This window comes from Dermacentor silvarum, chromosome 7, assembly GCF_013339745.2.
Source record: "Dermacentor silvarum isolate Dsil-2018 chromosome 7, BIME_Dsil_1.4, whole genome shotgun sequence".
Taxonomy (NCBI): Eukaryota; Metazoa; Arthropoda; class Arachnida; order Ixodida; family Ixodidae; genus Dermacentor; species Dermacentor silvarum.
Genome location: NC_051160.1, coordinates 56985896 through 57009107, shown reverse-complemented (window position 1 = coordinate 57009107; position 23212 = coordinate 56985896). Strand labels below are relative to the sequence as shown.

Here is a 23212-nt window from a genome sequence, read left to right as displayed (position 1 = left end):
TGGAACCGGTCCCCAAGAACATGCATCCGCTATACCACCAAAAGCGCCGGCAAGCACGAGCACGAAAACTCCTCCAGGGAAGGAACAATCCTGACACTACACCGACGCTATAGCCTTTACTCCACAGCACCACAAGACCCCAGAAAACCGCCATACGCAACGGCAGTAACCAACCAAAACAAAGTGGTGACCTGCGCATCTATACGCACCAGATCAAGCGCCACCGTGGAGGCAGCAGCCGTAGCCCTCGCAATCAGAGAAGCAGAACGAAGAGGTCGCTCCGCATATACCCTGACGGATTCACAAGCCGCCTGTCGATTATATCTTAGAGGCACACTTTTCCGTTGCGTCACCGATATCCTGGGCCCCACGCTGACTGAGGACCATGGGGTCGTCTGGTGCCCAGGGCACACGGGCCTGTAATTTAGGCAACGAGGCGGAGGACTGCGTAGCTCGCGGACTTGCTGGCTGAGCCGCAGAACCCTCTTCGATGCCCCTCACAGACAACAATGAAGAACTCATCACGAGCAGGCAGATTTTGGAGGACCAACGCCTGACCAGACGGAAGTGCGCTCCTCCACATCTCAAGTTAAGCAGCCAACAAGCCAAGGACTGGCGCCGCTTTCAAACCAACACATACCCGCACATATCGAGATTGCACGCAATGTTTCCAGAGGTATACACAACCAGGGTTGTGCCCCTGGTGCAACGACAACATAGCCACACTGACACACATTACTTAACAGTGTACGAAGCGACCAGTCCAGGCAGTATCCAGGCTGGTGAGCTCATCACAGACACTCACAACGTGGACTTGGGAGCCACGGCTTTCCAAGCTGGCACTGGGAAGTCAACTGGCGTCCTTGGACCAGGCCCGGCGAGCCGCCGCGGCCAGTGGGCCTCTACAAGAGGGCTCCACCCGAGAATAACCACACGGAGTCTCTTCGTACAATAACGTTTGTTCATCACATCGCATGGAAATTAGCCGCGGAGACCGGCCCTATGGACTCGCTTGACTAGAGCTCAGTACCTTTAGTGCGCCTACTTCAATAACCCCGCCCATTCACCGCCTACCCTATCCAGGCGATAGGACCATTTAACTAACGATATTTATATTTAATTCTGGTCGCACTTTTACAGTGGCCGAATAACACATGATGAATAGGTAATTAGTGGTGAACATACAAAAACAGTGAAAGAGACGCACATGAGTATACAGACTGCGAGGAACACACGTCATCGCCGAAAGACACAAGCAACAGTACATGCAAGTTTTCGGTAAGCGCTGCTCTATGCTGCCGCATTCAATGCTAATTCCGGCCGCGGTAACAGCAAGCCGATCAGTCTGGGAGGAAACTACACATTGGCTGAGTACTTTCGAAAGCATCTATGGTGAGGGAATGCGTGTATGGGCAAATCAAGCAGTGCGATCTCTGATATTGCATGCAAAATGTAGTCTTCCACATGACGCCATTATTTGGTAGTGAAAATGTGCGTCTCCAACCAACGCCCCTGTTCACTACGATCTTTCGCTTTTAACACTGCCACACGAGAAAATTGCTTTGTCTCATATCCACGTTATCGGCATGCGTGTAAATCTCGGGTCGAGTCACGGTGAAGAAAACTACACAAGTGCGAATGTCGTTAGCAAACTCCGTGGTTGCAGTGCAGATTTCTGAACGCTCACTTAGAGAAATCGGATTTCGCTACGTCACTACCAGTCAATAGCATGATACGCAGCGTAGAGCGAAATGCACGGGGGAATAAACTTGAAAGTAGCGTTCCGATTGAGTCAGTCCAGTTCTCTGCGCTCCACACAGGCTCTCCAAGAACAATGGCTTCTCCGATTTTCAGCGCATCCATGCAGACAGCGCAACTCCAAGCCATCACAGAAAGCTAAAATCCCAGAGGGGAAGTCATGACGGCAATCTTAAACTGTGAAATAAAGTTTGACTCAAATACACGAAACAAGGTGTTTTTTACCCGCAAAGAGAGCCACGGGTAATGTTCGCCACTGTGACAATTTATGGTATCATGTAACAAATAAATTGCACTTCTTATCAGGGTTCATTTTAGATCCCGTAGGGCAGTGAAAAGCTTTTGCAAAAGCTCTGGAATTTCTTGCCACCTTGTTACAGTCGAAATTGCGAGAGCTCTCCTTCCCTGTGATCTCGCATGAAATGTAGCAGAGCGTCATGAAGAAGGCCTTGTCTTCTGAGAGGTCATCGCGCAGCGCCAGGGGCTCGCTACCGTCTCGAACGTGGGACTGCTTCATGGCAGTGTAGGCAATGTCGACAGCAGGCACTTCGGGGAAGACGCTGTGCTCTATATCGCCGTCCAGGCATCGCTCCCTGTCGTGATACTCGAAAAGGCTCGCATTGGACAAGATGCTGTCGACTTCGGTTCCGTTGGGCGTCCACCTCACGCCTTCTCTGTCGAACGCACGAACCACGTGAGTCGCCATGAGGAACAGCAGACCACCGTACAACATAGCCTTCGCACCGTTCGAATAGTACAGGGGTTCTGCGATGGTGGCAGTCGCAAGTTCCATAGTGTTTGACACGTAATCGTACACGACGTAGGCCGGCAAAGTGTTCCAAGGCAGCCGCATTGCCTCCTCGTACTGACCAGTCACGTCCACCACCCCGGTGGCCCGTTTCGACGCCATCCAGTAGGCAGCGAAACTTGTAGTATTTTCGGGGTAAGTGGTGTACAGCTTCTCCAGTACGTCAGCGTTCACGACAGCGTCGGGAGGCCACAGTGTCTTCTTCACAGAGAAGATCTTCTCGGTTAATCGCGCCTTACTCAAATCGTCCATCCAGTCTGAAGCATTGACCTTTTCGACGGCCGCCGATACCATGTCGGCGAAACCGTCGTTTACGGTTTTGATGTCCCGCGCCGTGAACCGATAGACGAGGTCGAGCGCAACGACAAGAACCTTGTACGTGTCTTCCACGTGGTGGCCGCAGAACACTGGCAAAAACGCCGCGGCGTTGTGCTTGCTGCCGTAGTGGTCGACGAGCATCTGGTAATCTGCCACGGGAGCGTAGTACTGCACGAAAAGCCACGTCAGGTGCATGTTCAGCTGCCTCTCGTCGTACTTCCTGAGAAGTTCGCTGACCGTCCGGAGAAGGCGGTCGTCGCTGACGGCGATTTCATCGTCGAAGCTGAGCTGCCGTCTCAGAGGGATGGCTTTCTGGAAGCTTCGAAGCCATTCAGGAGCCGAGGCGTTCGGAACGTGCGTCGACAGTTCGCCGAAGGAGAACACCTTCGGCTTCGGCGATGCGGAATCGAACAACGAGTTCAACTTCTTGAGTATGCGTTCCTCCATTTCGTAAACCTCTTTTACAACAGTCTCGTTCACGGTGGGTCTCGTACTGTTGTCCGGATACATGTGTAAGAGGAAGTGCTCCCAGTACGTAGTGTAGACAGGACTAGCGGTCCAGTGATGGTGCAACCATACGGGAACCATACTGCTTGGCCGGATCTGGACGCGCCGCCTTGGGTCCGTGCTTGAAGTATGAGCCGGCACCTCAAGCACACTCACTGTCATCCAAAACGGGGCATGCCACAAATAGACAAGCCTGATGGCGAATTGGAGCGGTGGTTCGAGTAAACGTGGCGGTTCGGGCCAATTCATTCCTTGGCCCCTGAGAAAGTCGAGGAAAAGTGGCAAATCGGGTGCGTCGGACGGGTACTGGTCCCGGCACCAAGTGTACATGGCGAGCGCCTTCCTCCCAACGGGAAGCTTGAGCGAGCCGCCGATTAGCATGTCCCTGAGTTGGTTGTACCAGGAGAGCCGTAGTCCGTCCACGACTGTCTTGAAGTTCTCACTGCGATCGGAGGTGGAGGGCGCTGCCGAGCAAACGAACGCGTGGAAGTCCTCGCAGGGGTTCAGCGTCAAGTTGAGGTTCTTGGTGAGCAGCTTGACGTGCCGACGGCAGTCCTCAGTGCTGCAAGGCAACGGTTGACCCTCAACGTGCCGATGCGACCTCGAAAGGAAGATGACGAGGATTGCGATGAGAACGAGGACTCCGCAGCTGGCCAACACAATTGCGCCGCGGTAGTTTTGCGCAGCGGTAGCCTTCGTTGGTGGCAACTTGGACTGTGGCATCACATCTCCCCTTGGCTGAAACGAAGGCGACCGCATTTTGGTTAAGGTTTGTCCCGTTAAGTCCGACACTCGCATTTTATTTTTGATCATTACATTTGGATGGGTTCCTAGACAAAGGGCGATAACGTCACTGCGGTAAGGCTTTTGGACTCTGCTATGCTTAATAGATCGCTCGATGACACTATAGTAGCAAATGCAAAATGTTCTGAGCTCTTGCTTTTCTAACGGCTCTGTCGGCTTGTTAGCCTCTTGTCGGTAACTGTTGACCACAAGATCAGATCAAGCAGCTCACGGTGTCACTTATATTCAGACCCGTTCACCTGATAGGACACAGGTAACTTGTTAGCTAACTGCCAGCTATTTTAAGTAGTCTGACTGATCGAAGAATTGTCAAATAAATTGCTCTCTATTGTGGGCTTATGGTAGCTTTGCAAACAACCAGCCCCCTTCTCCCCTTTTTTTCCCCTGCCATGTGTGTATTTAATGTATCTAGGCATTGGAATTAAGCAGCTTCATCCCCCTGTTTTACAACTGTACTAGAATAATAAGCAGCAACGTCTTCAACTTTAGCGGGCCGTTTGCAAAATACCTTGACTATTCGCATACATATTAAGAGCAGGAATCTTAACCACGCACTGCTAGTCCGGCTTGAACAAATTTTTCCATTTGAAACCAGCAGATAAATTGTAGAGAACTGTTTGGAACTATGTAATTATTTTGGCTGGTATTTTGCAAATACTGACGAAAACAAAATTTTTCGTTTCACCTTTCGTTTCAACTGTAACTTCAGAATTATCTCGCTTACAAAAGTTGTGCTCTCGATGAGAGTGACGATTTCGACATCTGGAACCACTACGTGACCACTATAAGTCACCACATAAGCTTTACCTTCTGTATTATTTCTTTAGTTTTCCTTCAGTGTATGCGAATTTAATACTGGTGATAAGCGCATTTCAAAGAGAGAAAAAAAAAAACCTTGAAATAGCGATCTTAGTAAAATAACGATGGTACTTCTCTTTGAACAAGTGAAATGCACACGTGCAGAAAAAAAAGGCTGCAGTTTCGCCCGAAAGGAGAAACATCGATTGCGATGGCAAATTAGTAAACAGATATACGAAGTAGATATAGTAGTTTTATCGGCTGCATAAACTCGTAAACATTCGCTTACCAACTACATTAGCAGGCGTGGTGTCACCCGCGCATAGGCAAACAAACACATCTCACTCGATGAGCGCGGACACTCGCTGTCAAAACGCTGGAGTGAGGAAGAGCGGCAGCAGCAGCGAGCCAATTGACCTTCGTGCTGCCTTTCGCTTCAACGCGAACTAAGCGGCGAGAACGCAGCGCACACGAAACTATCCGCCCTCAGCGCACCTGGGACTCTGTCCTCATCGCAGATAGCATTGGAGATAGGGCCTGCGCGGCTGGCTTTGTACTCATCGAAAAATTGCCGGTTGTGAGTGGTGGCGACATGCTCTATTGACATACTGCGTGCGTGAATGATGTGTGATGTAAATGGCTTTCCCATGCAGCTGCGCCAGTAAATTGCCAGCGCTAGACTTCTAAACACAGAAGTTTGATTGGGTACACGTGTGTTCCTTTAATACCATGCTTGGTTCTCGTGCGGGATTTAATCGTACGAAAACACTTTCAGAAGTACCATCATCATCAGCATTCTTTATGTCCCTTGCAGGACGAAGGCCTCTCCCAGTGATCTCCAATTGGCCATGTCTTGCGCTAGGTGATTCCAACTTGCGCTTGCAAATTTAATAATTTCATCACCCCACATAATTTTCTGCTACCCTCGTCTGCACGTTTCCCGGTTGACACCCATTCTGTAACTATAAGGTCCACCGGTTATCTGCCCTATGCATTACACGGCGTGCCTAGCTCCATTATATTTATTTCATGTCAACTAGAATATTGGCTATCCCCATTTGCTCTCTGATCCACACCGCTCCATCGCTTCCTGTGTTTTAACATTACGCCTAACGTTTTTCAGAAGCACGCGTACACTAAAATTAATTAATGCATTAACATTCTTAGCATATACTTCACGCATTTTCCGGGGACTGTCTATACGTATTTGTATGTTTGAATCTAACCGTTTTCCCGCCTATCTGTGCCACTGGGTAGTCCACGGTCGAATGGTCGGCGCATCGGGCTGCTGTGCAGAGGTAACAGGGTTCGCAACCAACAATCGGGCCAACTTGGGTCACTGAGTATGTACCAGTGTGTACATACGTGCCGCTTTTCAACAGATCCCTTTCACGCTGACATCGGTCACTGTAGACGCGGGACTGGGTAGGTACCGCGCTGTCAAGTGAAACTCTTTCAAAGCCGACTCGGAGCACCGGATACGTGCTACTCGATCCGTTCTGGTCTTAATGAACCGCTTTGATGACAACTTGGGTCACTGCGTACGTGGCAGCAGGTGTGTGCCACTCTTCAATGAACGTATCGGACGCAAACTTGGGTAACTAGGTAACTTGGATAACAAGTGTACCAGAGAACTGGAAAAATGCCAACATTATACTAATCCAAGAGGAGGAGGAGGAGGAGGAGGAGGAGGAGGAGGAGGAAAAAAACTTATTAAATAGGTAAAAGGTTTAACGGCAGGTCTGGGTGGGGCCCTCAGTCCAGGGCTCCACTGGCTCTAGCGGCGCGCTGAGCTTGGTCCAGGAGGGCCACTTGGCTCTCCCGGTCCTCGCTTGCGAGCAGTGCCTCCCGCTGCCGTACGAAGTCTGTCAGCCTTAGAAGGGGTGAGTTGATATCTCTCGGCCTAGCCGTACAGTCCCACGTTATGTGAGCCAGCGTGGGTTTTGCTCCACACCACGGGCAGGTGTCTGTGTAATGCGCCGGGTGCATCTTGCATAGGAGATTTAGGTGTGGGTATGTGTTCGTTTGGATGGCCAGTCCCGGGAAACGTTAGAGAATTGAAAAATTATAGGCCCGTTAGCTCGCCTTCAATACTGTATAAAATATTCGCCAAGATAATTTCCAATAGAATGAGGACAACACTTGACTTCAATCAATCAAGAGAACAGGCTGGCTTTAGGAAGGGATATTCTACGATGGATCACATCCATGTCATCAATCAGGTAATCGAGAAAGATGCAGAGTACAATCAACCTCTCTATATGGCTTTCATAGATTATGAAAAGGCATTTAATTCAGTAGAGATACCAGCAGTCAGAGACATTGCGTAATCAAGGAGTACAGGAGGCATACGTGAATATCTTGGCAAATATCTACAAAGATTCCACAGCTACCTTGGTTCTCCACAAGAAAAGTAGAAAGTTACCTATCAAGAAAGGGGTCAGGCAAGGAGACACAGTCTCCCCAATGCTATTCACTGCATGCTTAGAAGAAGTATTCAAGCTCTTAGACTGGGAAGGCTTAGGAGTGAGGATCAATGGTGAATATCTCAGCAACCTTCGGTTTGGAGATGACTTTGCAACAATGGGGACGAATTACAGCAAATGATTGAGGACTTTAACCGAGAAAGTGTAAGAGTGGGGTTGAAGATGAATATGCAGAAGACAAAGATAATGTTCAATGGCCTAGCAAGGGAACAAGAATTTAGGATCGCCAGTCTGCCTCTAGAGTATGTAAAGGAGTGCGTTTATCTTGGTCAGTTACTCATAGGGGACCCTGACCACGAGAAGTAAGTTTACAGAAGAATAAAATTGGGTTGGAGTGCATACGGCGGGCATCGCCAAATCCTGACTGGGAACGTACCACTGTCGTTGAAAAGAAAAGAGTACAGTCGTTGCATTCTACCGTTGCTAACATATGGGGCAGAAACTTGGAGGTTAACAAAGAAGTTCGAGAACAAGTTAAAGAACGCACAAAGAGCGATGGAACGAAACACGTTAGGCCTAACGTTAAGAGACAAGAAGAGATTGGTGTTGATCAGAGAACAAACGTGGATAGCCGATATTCTAGTTGACATTAAGAGCAAAAAATGGAGCTGGGCTGGCCATGTTATGCGTAGGATGGATAACCGGTGGACCATTAGAGTTACAGAATGGATACCAAGAGAAGGGAGGCTCATTCGAGAACGGCAGAAAACTAGGTGGGGTGATGAAGTCAGGAAATTTGCAGGTGCCAAGTTGGAATCAGCTAGCGCAAGACAGGGGTAATTGGGGATTGCAGGGAGAGGCCTTCGTCCTGCAGTGGACACAAATATAGGCTGATGCTGCTGCTGCTGCTGCTGCTGCTGCTGATGCTGCTGCTGCTGCTGATGATGATGATGGGTAAGTATAGGTATGTGCCTCTAGGAATGTGCCGCTCTACAATGACGTAAGAGATCCCTTATATTTATCCGATGCTGAGTTGAATTAAACCACGTCACAAGGTTTCCTGAAGGACAGCAACCTATGCATTAGCAGGCGGCGCCACAAATGCATGCGTGCCGCTTTGAATGAACGCCTTTCACGCCGACGCTTTAGCGAGCTGCGGCATGAATGCACTGGTTATGTAGAGCTCTTCAATCAACCACTCGCCGACTTTGTTCACTGAGCGTGCGGGAAGCGAGGAAACAATTCTCAGCGTTCGCAGACACCGGCGCGCCGCACTTCTCGTCTCGGACGCGACGCGCGGACTTCTCGGTAGTGCAATACGTGGACTGAAGTCAACGATGTCTCAGGGCATATCCAATTGAAATCAATTTTGAAACTAGCACCAGTTTTGAGACAAGCGCAGGGGAAATTTGAGGTGCAAATGCACTGGTGTTCCATTTGCACTTTAAGAAAACGTCTTTTTATGCACTGGAGCTCAAAACTTACTGGAACACCAATGCACTTTGTGGCAAACTTTGGGAACGCGTATCTCAAAAACTAGTTGAATCTACAGAATTCATTCCGAGTTGGACCTGACTTTCGAAGTTACCGGCTACAATTTGTAAATTGCAATATGTGATATGCTTGGTAGTTGTAATTGCAACTACCAAGCATATCACATATTGCAATTTACAAATTGTTGCAAACTGTTTACAAATTGTTTGTAGTTGCAATTTACAAAATTACAAATTGCAAAATTTGCTAAATTACAAATTGTTTGGTAGTTGCAATTGCAACTACCAAACACTGCACACTGTATGCATGATGGAAAATACCAAAATCGAGAATCGGCATTTCTGTTCTCGGAGTACGTACGAATAATGTTTCAGTGGCATAACAAGAGGCCATGTTCTAACTGCACTTCTGCTCAACGCTGGCTGTTAGTGCACCACTGTTAGTGTGACTGTGCTGCGTGTTTCTTCTGGCCGCGCACACGTATAGCAGTTGTTGCAGCGATCGCTAAAGTGGAGCGAGCCAGCGTACGATGACGTCACTGTGAATCCACCTCCTCGGTACCGAAAGCAAAAGTGCAGGGTCGAATTCAGAAAGCCTCAATTAACTTGTCCTTGATAAGTGTTCTTTACCATTGGCAGGCCGTCTGCACTGATAAGATGTTCATGATTGAATTGACTAAATTTTCTCCTACGAACATTTCTGGCGTAAGAGGCTTTTGCGAATACGGGCCCTGGTTCTCAGAAACAAATATAACAAAAAAGAAATTCACCGACGATGACGATACTCCCTAATGCGAAATTTGAGCGCAGCTGTATACGTGTTTTCATTTCGCGATATATTGGCTGGCGCGGACAATCTGTCTCGTGCGACACGTTGCAAACGGAGCCAAGTGTGGCGCGAGTGCCTCGCTAATCTGGAGACCGCGAGAGCCAGCGCGTGGGTGACGCGTGGGTTGCGCGTAGGCGCGATTCACAGCAGCCGCCGCCGACAAATATACCAGACGATGCGCGCTACTCTGGCGCCATCTCGTAGCCATCGTCGCTGCACTACGCTTTTCTTCTCACGCTTTCGCCATACCCTCCTCCGCTTTCCGCCTCATGGTTCCGCTGTACCCTCCTCTCCGCTTTCCTCCTCGCGTCTTTCATCCGCCGCTGCGATCCGCGTTCGCTTTCATCTGTCGCTGTGCTCGTTCGCTCGGTTACGCCGCAGACGCGCGCCGCAGGAGCGGGCGCCTAAGAGCTGCGCTCTAAAAACATTTAGGGCGGTATGCAACTTATTAGTGCTTTTGCTGGGCTTAGAAGGTTTGGACCTGCATGTACCGTGAGAAAACGAGAACTAGAAAATGTAATGCCAACGCTGCTTTGAAGACATGCGAAAGTATTATGAAAAACTTTGTTTTTCTGACCTGCGGCACGCGACCGGCAACTCCGGCTGTCGGCTCATGCGCCGAAGTCGTTCTGCCCACAGTTTTTGTTGTTGTTCCCAGCAGGGCGGTCCCTTTGCTCGGCTCCAATTGATCCGTGGGAGCAGCGTACGGGTGACCAGTGAGTGCTCGCCCAGGTCCTTGGTCGCGATCCTTGTCCGAAGTTGACTCGGTGTGGGCGACGCTCGACGGGGCTGCAATGACCGCGGAGGACAACGCCGAAGTGACGTCTTTCTGCATCGCAGCGGTCTGCGCCTGCGTCGTGCCGCCTTCGGACTGTAGCTGCTGGGTGCGATGCTCTCCGTCGCCGTTCAGTTTCGGTGTTTGCACCTGCGCACGACCATGCCGTCGATAGTTCTGGCGAGGCGAACACTGACAGCACGCAACGTCGAACTTCGTTACCGGATGACACCGCCCGTGCCTATGGTATAGCGTAGTAGATGCAACGATACACACGATCTTCCCAACTATAATGCATTAATATTATTTAAACGTTGGACACTTTTACGCGAACAAATTGAAGTACGCAATCGAGTTGAGTATCCGCCGGAACTTTTCTTATTGGTGAGATTCAAATACTTATATAATTATGATTATTTCTCTAACTCGTAAATTCTAGTTTTTCAACTGTCAATTAAGAAGCTATAGAATATTATGAGAAACATGGAACAGGATGTACTCGTAAATATGACAATTCCGTGCCTGTTCTTCCGGGATATGTACAACGTGGATGTGTCTACCACCCAACCGCCCTAGAAAACAGCGCCCTGCAGAGGCTAAATTAATGCAAGTTCGCAGAAGAGCTGCAAGAAGCGTATACTTCTTTCAACGGTGACGGCGTCGCCGACACTCGGCAGCAAATTGTGTCTTATGCGAAATAAAAAAAAAAAAATGTCACGGTTTCGCCCTAAGGGCGAAGCAATGAATGCGATAGCAACACAGCAATGTCATACGAAGTAAGGTGAGCGGATTTGGTAGCAATATGAATTGTAGTAAAAATGAGATTATTAATTAAGCAGGTGTGCTGCGGCGTAAGTAGACCGACATGAAGAGAGACTCGATGACAACGACAAGGCGCGTGTGAAACGGTGGTGTTGATGAGAAGCGCTTCCCGTGGGCAGCGCGTGCGAAGGGACACACCTGTAGCGCTGCGCTGCCGATCCGGGCAGCATTGCATGTGTAGCGTGCGTTGGAAAATGTGGCCCGACTATTACTAACCGAATGAACAAGCGTGGTTTGAGCGCGCACAAACAAACATGAATAGATCACACTGAATGACCGCAGACAACGACTGTCAAAACGCTGGCAGCAAGCGCAGCCGCCGCAGCGGGCGAAGGTACGTGCGGTTTATCGCTTCAACGGAAACCGAGCGGCGAATGCACAGCGCATACAAAGGTCGGAGCCGTGTGGAGATAAGAGACGGTGCGGGCGAGTGACACGAACGAACGCGGTTGTTGGCAGAGCTGTGCCCCCCCCCCCCCCCCCTCCCGCGCTGCCTTCCCGCTTTCTTGTTTTCACGTGGGAGATTGAGTGGCAAGTTCCCCTTGCGCCCGGTTGCAAGATAGGCCTTTGGTGCCGGAGCGCAGCGTCGCCCCGCCTCCCGTCCTGCCTCCCTCCCATACCCCCACGGCCTTTCGCGCGACGGTCGCGTTTGCTTTCCGCCGTGCGTTCGCTCTCCGTGATAACGCGCGTCCCCCGCACGCTTCCGCCCGGGCATACTGCGCGCGGCGACGATTTTATCTATACGGAACCTCACGGCGACGGCGACGCCGAGGGCAGAAATCCGGTTGAAGTGTCCATATAATTGCTATCGCAATAATAAATAAATAGAATAAAGTGACGTCAAAAGTGCGCCTCTTATGAGAAGCAACACCCAGCACTGAACCACTGGATGAATCGAAAGACGCGATCTGAGGGAATAGGTGACCCGTAAAACGAGCAATCGCAGGGAAATTGTGGGGCGCGCCGTCTGCTAGCGGCTTCCGGTTCGACGGACGACGCGGCGGCATCGGCGGCATGCCCGGCGCACGTGTTTTTCTACGCGGTTTTAACTGTCAGTCGTGCGAAGCCTTCTATCCGCTTTGTCGACCAGCAATGCCGTAGCCATTCATACAGCTGATTTTCCAGGTTTCAGTTCACTCTGGGCTCGACGATGACGAGCCAAGAAAGGCAAGGATGCGCTTTTATTCATAAACGATGGTTTTCGTTTCGGAAGCCTTTTTTGTTTCTGCCAGGTTTAGCTCTACGACATTTGCCGCTGCTTGGACGCACCGTCACTGACTGCTCTGCCTGCGGGTCAGCCAGACAGATGAAAAAGCTATCTTGATTCGATAATTTATCAAGCGTATAGAAGCATTACTTAGAAAATCGTGTGCTGAGGCGATATCAATAGCAGCCTGGTAAATACTGCCCTGTGATCGAAATACTGCGCTGCAACCGAAATCGTCAGTAACGGCGCAGCTAGCGTAATTAGAAAAGGAAGTGCTGAAAATGTTTGAAAACTGCGCGCTGTCAACGGCATTTCTTGGTCGAAACTCGAGGTTCATTTGACGTGGTACGTAGGTAGATGTTTTCGCTTTAACATTATGCGGCTGCGTGGTACGCTAGTTGGTTACGTAGTCGTTCAAATTTTTTGCTATATGTGCATGCGAGTACTGAAATAGTTGTTAGAGTGTTTTAGTTGAGCGTCTTTAAGCTTTTTTCACGTTTTAGTTATGAGTGTAGCGTAGCCGCGTTGGCGCCCTCTGGAGCGTATTACCGTTTGCCGCTGCGTATGACCGTTGCCGGTCTATCTACGTGTTCTCGTAGTACTAAGTGGGGTTCTTTAACGGGTAGCATTTATCGAAAGTATCGAGTTGTCGACTTAGTTATGTTGCATCGTATCTCGCTGCTGCGTTCAAGTTAAAGTTCGATGCGCTTCGATGTTGCATCGTTTAGCATAATAAACGCTCTATATAAGCCGCATGCATTACGTGAAACTAGCTTTATTGTTGCTTGAGTCAATGTCAGAGAAAGAAATATCTTCGGGAGTCATTCCGTGTCGGCCCTTGCACAGCTCATCGCCACCTGATAATTAAGTGCCACTGACATACGTTTATTTTCTTTTTGGTTCACTGATGGTTCAGTTTTGGAAATGGCAGCCATGCCTCTGATGCTTGTGCACAGCTGACTCAGCAAGGGACGCTGCAAGGCAGTAGTTACATGAGCCAACGGCTGAACAGCAGACCATGGTGTTTAGGCGCCTCCAACCGGGTAATCTTTGAGTGTCACATTGCAAACGGAGCGAACAGTGGCGCAACAGACTCGCTAATCGGGAGATCACGAGAGGCAGCGCGCGGATGACGCGTAGGCGCGATTCACAGCAGCCGCCGCAGACAGACCTCCGCTCATGCAGCGCTTTGTTTTGACGCGCTCGCCGCATGCCTTATCGATGGCGTCATCGTTGAACAGACGACAAGCGCTGCTCTGGCGCTATCTCGGAGCGATCGCTGCCGCAGAAAGCCCCTTACACTGAGATTTAATTATAAGTAATTCTAATGAATTATCTAACTCGAGAAGTACTGTCCTAATTATCAAAGTGTCAATGAGAAAGTTGTAGAGCAACATGAAAAATTCCCGATACAGCTTTCTGTTGCTCAATACGTGCTACACAAATGTGTTTTTCCGAGTTTGAAAGGAGCCCACGAATACACGCAGAATTGCCGCGCGACTGGTCGCTCAAGGCACTTTGCGTGTATTCGCGGGCTTCTTTCACGCTCGGAAAAACACTTTTATGTAGCACGTATTAAGCAACAGAGAGGTGTATCGGGACTCTTTCATGTTGCTCTACATCTTTCTCATTGACACTTTGATAATTAGGACAGTACTTCTCGAGTTAGATGATTAATTACAATTACCTAATTAGAATCTCAGGAACGAAAAAATTACTGGCGGCTACTCCACTGTACTGGAAACAATACGCACTAGGTTTGCTTCGCGTAACGCCGTTGTTTTTTAAAATCGTGTTGCGTGATAGCTGGGACACCCTGTATAGTACGAAACGAGTGGTCCGACCAGATACAAGTACGCATCGAGCGGTCGGGCGCGTTCGCATGACACCAGTTTCCCGCACGCACGTCACTGAAGGGGCCGCTCTCATTGGCGCGGCACGCGTATTTCATCTCCCGCTCCGCGTTCGCTCTTTCATCTGTCGCTGTGATCGTTCGTCCGGTTACACCGCCGCCGCAAGAAATGAAACTGCTTCTTTTGGTCAACTATAACGCATCTAGAAATATGGCTCGGGTAAATAAAGATACACTTGGTTTTCTCTACACATGGTCGGCAGCAAAAGGCAAACCAGGCGAACCACCTCGTATGCAGTGGTCGCTGCGCGTTCCCCATCTGCGGAAGCAGATGCCTCCATGTCACGTCTTTCGAGGACTCGAGTGGTTTAGTGCTGGGCGTCACTTCTCGGCCGAGTCACACTTTCGACACACTTGATTCACTTTGTCACTACGCTCTGACACGAATTGTTGCCGAGCTTCGCGACGTCGATCGTCCGACTTGAGCAGACGAGAGTTTTTTTTTTTTTTTTTTTTTTTTTTAAGAATTTGTTCGACCCGAAAAGTCCCCATAGAGAAATGCGGGGACTTTCTTGCTGGGGAACCTTGCCTCTATTGCGCCTCAAAATGTGGATTTGCGTAAACATGAAGGAGGACGACGCGCTTTGCTTCGTCGGCTGCCTAAACTTCCGTCCAAACGGGATCATATAGTGGCCATATATACATGAATAGCATGCAGTGGCGACGCGTTTGTTTTCTGTCGTCAGTGGTTGGCCCATGTCATGTAACATGACGTAACGTCACGTTTGCCACTTCGCAGTGCCACGTTTATCGGCGTGCCACATGGGCACGCACTGCGTATTCGCCGCCCAGCCATGAACAGTGTAACGTGCAAATGAATATTATACAATAAAACGAATTCGCAGTAACATGTCATTATGCATTGGTCTGCGGCGCCGCTAAAGTGATATCTAAGGTTGGTGACTGTTACAAGCTAAGGTCGGTGACTGTCCGGTACTGCGACTTGCACTGTCCTGTACAATGCTATCACATTAAAAACGCCAGACAAGATGAGGCACGCAAAGCCTGATTTACGCAGGTTTTTGAATCCTGTAGTGCCGCGACTGCCCATCGACGAACTCTGTTTTCCGCTTATGCTGAACGGAAGAGCTGGTTATATACGGGGGTGATCGCTTCTAAATTTTACGGAATTTTTAAAGTCGCCTGTGGTAGATAACATAATTCTTGTCTTTGGGCTGGATTACTCGAAGTGGCGGACATTACTAACACGAGAAATCGCCATTTATGCGAATAATTAACAAGATTCACAAATTACATTCTTTAATATTTACTTTATTGTACATATTACAATTTACTAATTGTAGCCGGTGAGTTTGCTAGATGCATCTACCTGAAGTTAATTTACAAGAGGACACCAGTTTCAGGAGGACACCCAAAGTGTGGGACGAGATACATGGGCGTTCCAGTTACTTTTGTGCGTCAATGCATGAAAGAGCATCTTGTGAAAAAAGTAAGTGGAACAACGCGCATTCTTTCGGCGAGTTTGATGGCGCGTAACTCCAAACTGGTGTCATTATACTGGTGTCATTCTGGAAATTCATTCCAAGTGGACACGCCTTGCAAACTCACCGGCTACAATAGCAATATGTGCTGTAAAGTAAATAATTATGAAATTAATTAGTGCATTTTGTGAATTTGTTGAATATGTGTTTCGATTTCTCGCACAAGGAATGTCCGCCTCTTTGAATAATCCAGCTCGAGGACGAATTATTTGCACGCGAGAATTTATAAAAATTCCGTAATCTTAAAAATGACCCCTCCCCCCTGTATATTCGGGGTTATTTTCTAAACTCAAACATTGCTACTAACTTTATTGGAGTAGTCAAAGCCAACCAACCTGGGGCACAGATGAGATCAGAAATTTTGCCATGCACTAAGTGGACACCAAAGGCACCCACGCTGCCCGTTGTTTAACGCAAACATAAAAAACTCCTTCGATTGATAATTTTATATTACAGTATAACATCCGCAAGACAGATATACGAATAGCATATGTTATGTAAGTGCAAACCTAATATTTACCTCGTAAAACAGAAATATTCTTGCTAAAACCCGCTGTTCGCGAAATTTTGCAATTCAGTTAGCAATATTCGATGTCGATCTCCTACTTCTTTCAGGGGTTTTATGTGCCAAAACCAGTTCTGATTATAAGGCACAATATCGATCTCCTAGGATATATCGATCTCCTAAGGGCCCAGAAAGCGGTAAAAAAGTTAACAGGGTCTCTTAGGTTATCCCTAAGACGACTTGAAGGCGAAAGCCCAAGTGCCGATGCATTGAAGACAGACACATGACGTACACATCCCCCTTAATTCGCTTAGTCATCGCTCTTAATTCGCTGAGTCATCCACTTAATTCGCTTTATCATCCATGTTACATCGCTTAGTCACCGACTTATTCGCTTTATCATCCATCTTTATCATCCATCTTGCTCGCTCACGGGGGTATATATGAGCCATTGATGATGATAGTTTTTGTACCTTTCGTGTAGTCGATGCGTTTTCGCTCAAGGACTTTGAAGGTCTACTGAACGATGAGACATATAAGGCTTTCGCCTTCATAATATATAGAAGAGCCTAAATTTTCATTAACTGTAAAGCGTAAATCGGCCAAGCCTTGCAAACCTCCTCCGCTATTTTCTTCCCTGCGCTAAACTTACCACGGTGGTGGCGCCGGATAAAGTTGACGTCGCCGCCACAGGCACGTGGCTGCCCTGATCCGGGTGTCCGCCGCTGCCACCGCCGGGCGATGCCGGCTCTTTGGAAGTGGCACTTCCCGAAGACGTCGCTGGCTGTCCGGTGATGACACTTAGCGGCGATGCGGGCGTGGGGTCGACAGACGGCTGCAGCTCTCTGGAGATTGGGCTGACCAAGCCACTCGCGGACTCGGGGCTTATCTCGGGCAAGCCAGTCTTCGAAGACGTAGCAGCAGTCAGTGGGGACGGGGCTGCAACGACACTCTTCTTCTTCGGGTGGTGGTGGCGGTGACGTCGATCGCTCTTCTTGGTTATTTCCTTCGACATCGCGGTCTGGGAGAGATGCAACACAGTATTCATTACCGCAGGTGAAAGTCACTCTGGACAGACTTCTCTTTCATGCAGAAACCTTGCCGGTCCGACAGCCTTCTTGAAGATAGGGAAGTTATGCACGTGGTCCTTTAGTTTACCGCTAAAAAAAAAGAAAAAAAAAAACTGGCCTATTCTCACTAGGTGCTCAGAGTTGCCACAAAATTCAACTCCGGCCGTTCTTTTAGCTCCCGCCTTTGCCTAGTAAACGTTTCTGCTCTCAGCTAGATTAAGTTGGAGTTTCCTTGCTTTTGTGACGAGGCGTTTGAATCTAGATGACGTAATTAACAGCAGATAAGAAATAAACAAAAGTGAGGGTGACTCTCGCCCAAAGGGGGTAATTCTCCAGGGCGATGTCGGTTATCTCCTAGCTTTCTATTCCTATAGCAATTATATGGACACTCCAAGCGAATTTCTGCTGTCGCCGTGATGTTTCGTATGAAGTCCAAACACGATAACATCGTCGCCGCGCGCCGTACGCTGTACGTGCGAGTGAAAGCTTGCGAGGGTCAGCCGACGATCGCTCTCAAACTCGCGCGAGGGAGAAAGACAGCGTCTTCTGTGGCGCGCGTGGCACCGGGGGGGGGGGTAGGCGAGGGAGGGGGGCGTTGTACCCCTGCGGCTGCTGGTTACGGTGCGGCCGCGCGGGCGCCGTATCTTGGCAGCGATCTGCGAGGTGGACAAAGTGCGATGAGTGCGGGTAGCTTCGTATACGCTGTGCTGTCGACGTTTAGTTCGTGTTGCAGCGAGAGACAGCACGATGGTCAATTCGCTCACTGCTGCCACCGCGCCTCCTCACTCCAGCGTTTTGACAGCGAGCTTCCGCGGTCATCGAGCTAGATGTGTTCCCAATAAAACTACGACGGCGAATCAGTAAGTCTCTGCCCCTGTTCTTTTAGCCAAATTATAGCTGTAAATCGAAAATGATCGAAATGTTCCTGGAAACTACCGACCAATATCAATTCTGCCAGTGTTCTCAAAAGCCTTTGAAAGACTGCTTCATCAAAGACTGTCTAACTTCATCAATAAATCTAATCTGCTAACACCATTTCAGTTTGGCTTCTGTAAAGGCAAATCAACTGAGTCTGCATTACTCGAATAAAAAGAGTATATAATAACACAACTAGAAAACAAAGCTATTGTCCTTGGTGTGTTTGTGGATTTTTCAAGGGCTTTTGACCTCGTGGATCATAAAATCTTGCTAAATAAATTGCAGTGCTATGGTGTCCGAGGAAAAGCACTATCATTATTAAACTCATATCTGTCACTTAGGCAACAAGTGGTATTAATTAATGGTATACAGTCTGGGCCGAAACCTCTCGTATGCGGTGTCCCTCAAGCAAGTACACTAGGACCTTTACTCTTCAACATTTATGTAAACGATATTATAAGTATTAGCCATAATGCAAAGTTTGTCATCTATGCGGATGACACAAGTCTATTTTTTGCCGGTAATAACATTTCCGAACTTATTGACCAATGTAACGTCGCAATGAAAGCTCTTGAGGATTGGTCAGCAGATAATTCAATGAAGATCAACGAGGGCAAAACTAAGGTTGTTATTTTTAGGCCAAGAAATAAACTGATCCCACCGCATGAAGACATTATTTTAAATTACACGTCCTGTAGAAATAGTGGAACAGTTGAAATGCCTAGGGGTTATATTTTCTTCGAATATGTCATGCGATTGTCACGCTAATTACGTATTAAGCAAAGTAGCTGCAAATCGCTGGTGCCATAGGTCGTTTAAAATACATCCTTCCTACACAAACTAAGATGCTCATATACAACTCAATCTTCAGCTCATATTTAAATTATTTCCAGTTAGTTTGGGGTACCACAACGTTTACTAACCTTGAGCGCATTCACTCAATCAAAAAAAAAAAGTATCTCCGACATGTGTATAATTCGCCATACAGACATCCGAGTGCAGCTTTATTTAGTCACTCTAGAGTGATTAAAGTACATAACCTTTATAAATATCGCCTTAGTGTCATCTTTAAATCGGAAATCAGAAATAATATAACCAACCTCAGGAAATTAGCAGAACTAAGGAAAAAGGTATTAGGCTATCCAACAAGGCATGGCGAGGAATGGATAGTACCGACACCTCGACTTAATCTTGGAAAAGAACGCCTTCACTATATACTCTTCCGTCTCTTCTCAATGGCTATGCTGTCAATAATTTTTTATTTGTTTTCCTGTTCGCGCGAAGAACTTCATAGATATGTATTTAAATAACATGGCTTAGGTTCGCTTATGTGTACATATTGCTGTTTTGTGTATTCTTTGGTCATTCCTTGGTGTACTTATTTACGTTTTAAAATTGTACAAGTTCAATTACTGCCCCCCTGCTGAACATTAGGCTTGTAGACTCGTCAAGCTGTCCTGGCGCAGCTTCTTTCTACAACTCCTCCATCTGTACTGTAAGATGGGAAATAAAAAAAAAAAAGAAATGCGAAGTCAACATATCCGTTCCCAGCGGTAGACCTTTCTTGGACCGGCCCGTCCTTATCTGCCGGTAGCTCCGCTTCACGATGCTGCTGTCGTTGAAGATGGCGGTTGTGCTTCACACGTCCGCGGCGTACGAGCAACGAAGTGTGATTCGTTTTCTATGGAGCAATTGGGACGAACGCCCATCGAAATCTACAGGGAAATGCAGCCCACGTACGGGGAGAGGTGCAGAAGTGTGAGGTGGTTGTGTTATGAGTTCGCAAAAGGCCGTGAAGACTTGCAGGACAATGAGCGTTCGGGGAGGCCGCGTGCAGACGAATTCTACCACAGGGGCATCTCAAATTAATGCTGCGATGTGACAAATGTATGAACCGGTGTGGGGACTATGTGGAAAATATAGTGTAAGGTACGTAAACAGTACGTATATTTTTAATTGCCTGTATGTACCTTATTCCGGTTAATAAAGAATAGGTTATTTCGGGTAATAAAGTATAGGGGTAAAGACTTTCTGATTCGCCCTTCGTATAGCTGTATACTAATATGCTGTCGCAATCGACGCTTCGCCTTTCGGGCGAAACTGCAACTTTTTTGTGTATGCTTCTGTGTAACTGGCAGCCAATCGTCCGGCGGCATGCCACTTATGTAACCCCCAATAAACAGATGTTACCGGACAATCTCTGTGTATATAAGCTGAATGAACCGGCAGGAGTTCAAACCTTTTTTTTTTTCAGGAGAAGCCGCGTGGCCCTCCACATTCTCCGCGTCGGCCCTCGCCATAGTCCTGGCTACTAGTCCTCACCTTCGGACGACTCAGCGCGATGCGACAGTATGCATGGACAATTCAGCTACAGTTGGTTCGGATGGTACTTGAGGCTGTTTTTTCGGGCGATAACTAGTATAGTTTCTTCGCTTTCACGAGAGATTCGGAGCTTGAAACGAGGTACTGTGTTTCCACTTCGAGAAAGTTACCACGATGGATTTGTAGGAGGCATATTCTTAAACTGGGATTCACGTACCGACGGGAACTGCAGCTGATACAGTCCGCGGACGAGCCCGACGTACTATCGCTCAATATGAGTTGCAACACCCATCAGTTCTTTCAATAATAAAAAATGACAAGTGAAATTTTTCTTGTAAACAGGGTGCTGCCAATATAATTGCAATGGTGTGCAGCAATTTTTCTTTTGCGTATACGCGCTGCCATGCGGGCACGGTATTGGCAGCATGGCAGCGCCTACACGCAAAAAAGTAATAACGGATTCTCGTGTTGCAACTTGCATTGAGCGCGACAGTACCTGCACCATGTGCCGCCGAACCACGCCGCGTGCAACGGCGCCGCTGATACCGGTGCGATTCAGTCGCGTTAGTCTTCAGAGTGATTCAGCTCTCCATACCATCGTGCAAATCCGGTTTTATTTGCACTATTCACGCGAACCGATTTCGGGGGCCACTAGTTAGGGGCCACTAGTTACAATTTCCTGCGTGTCTTGTTCAAAGAGTTGCTTTCGGGAAAATAATGGCGGATCGTCAACGCAACCCGAACCACGCTGAAGCGAAATCACCAGGAAACAGCAGCTTTCATTCATTAGCGCTTGCATTGATCCTCAGGTCTGCTGCCTATCGTAGAGCTTTCATACTGGCCGACTTGAGTTATGCGAAGGGGACATCTGCACGCGAACACGGTAACAATCGCGCTCAAGGCGGGGTCTCCGAGATCGCGCTTTCCAATCTCGGAGGCCACGCTGAAGGGAGACGCTTCAACTCTGTCCCGCGCGGAAGCCATTAGCACCCGGCATACCCAGGTCGTCTGCCTCGCAAGCACTGACCAAGAACAGTGCCGCTTGGCATCGTATTACAGGATGAGAACCGTCGCACTCAGGCATAACGTCGGTGCTGGCTCGGATTCAACCTACGTGATTATACGTAAGCACGCACGGCTGCCTCAGACAAGTTCAGTGAGGAAGTCATACGGCCGCACAACTCCCGCACTATGAACATGTCTACGGCAGCACAACGTGCTTGCGTACTCACGCATTAGGTTGAGTCCAGGCCAGCAGCGAGGTTATGTTGAGTACGATGGTTCCCCTCAGATCAGCGAGGTCATGCGGCATTGTTCTCGATAAGTGCTTGCGAGGCAGACGCGACCTGGGAGTGGCGGGTGCTAATGGCGACCCCGCCAGCACTGAACACAGTTGAAGCGCCTCCCTTGGGCGCCGGCACGGCGCGAATTGTGCGGTGCACAATTGCAAGGTTGAAATTCAAAGGGAACCTGCAGCAGTCACCCCTGCAAAGGATGCATCATGCGGCCATACCTCTCAATCCTGATGATTCCGAGGTGTGCAGAGCCTGCAGCTGGCTGGAACGAGACTCGTGCTTCTTCTACGTCAGTGCCGCGTGCTTGCTCGTGTTACTGCTGCTGCTTTTGATGATGATTATGACCACTGTCATTGGCACACACCCACAAAGGGAATACAAAGGGGATGTATGAGGTGTGTGCTAGAGCGCGACTCCTTTTTCGTGCTCCCCTAAGAACTCTCGGAACCATCTGTGGACGATGGGGACGATCCAAGCGCTAAATCAATGGATGAGTACGTATTATGATGTAAATTGCAATAGGTTGCCTCTTTCTTATTAAAGAGGCATACACCGGATTTTATAAGAACGTTTTCTATGAGGCGACCTCTCGCGTCACACCGGGCGTCTTCCCACAAATTATTGTGAGCGTTGAGATCCTCGACGAGCACGTATGACTCTGAATGAATGAGGCCATAAAAATCTGTCTTACTGAGTTTAAAATTGGGAGGAATATATGGAGAGCAGACAGTGACCAATCTGTGTCCGTCGTGACAAATGCTGACAAGCAGCAGACTTGTCCACCATTATTGCTACACCACCAGATGAAGCGGTAGCCTCGTCATGGTCTATGCAAAAGACGGCATTTTGCCGTAGAAAATTTGTGTGCGATAGTTTTAAATGTGTTTTCTGAACACACAGCACCCTTGGATTATACTTATTGAGCAGTTCTCTGGTATCTTCAAGGTTATGGAGAAATACTTTTTCATTGCATTGTAGTTTGTGGGTCACCATAGCAAGGATAGTGTTTGTGCTGTGTATTTATAGAAACGAGCATCAGCTCACGGGGCCCTTTTCGGACGCCATGACGCGAGGTTTGTCTTTTTTGGATCGCTCGATAGAATCGCGCCGCTTCTTGAGCGCCGACTGCGCAGTTACACGCGG

At 48.4% G+C, this 23212-nt stretch overlaps 1 protein-coding gene across 1 annotated transcript; it reads right to left on the bottom strand.

The window, feature by feature from the left end:
* Positions 1-2032: 2032 nt before the first annotated feature.
* LOC119458882 (endothelin-converting enzyme 2-like) lies at positions 2033-17479 on the bottom strand. The gene is made up of 3 exons (XM_037720746.2): positions 17117-17479; positions 10319-10666; positions 2033-4129 (listed from the first exon to the last, which is right to left on the bottom strand). The coding sequence occupies exons 1-3, from the start codon at positions 17477-17479 to the stop codon at positions 2033-2035; spliced, it is 2808 nt and encodes a 935-aa protein (XP_037576674.1).
* Between the last annotated feature and the right edge of the window lie 5733 nt (positions 17480-23212).

What these genes read in the sequence shown, in the direction of transcription:
- LOC119458882 (XM_037720746.2), bottom strand. Translation starts at nt 17,479, where the DNA reads ATGTCGAAGGAAATAACCAAGAAGAGCGATCGACGTCACCGCCACCAC. An exon ending in TATCCGGCGCCACCACCGTG is followed by an intron (nt 10,667 to 17,116) that starts GTAAGTTTAGCG and finishes GGTCGTGCGCAG; the next exon opens with GTGCAAACACCGAAACTGAA. An exon ending in TTGCCGGTCGCGTGCCGCAG is followed by an intron (nt 4,130 to 10,318) that starts GTCAGAAAAACA and finishes CCTTCGTTTCAG; the next exon opens with CCAAGGGGAGATGTGATGCC.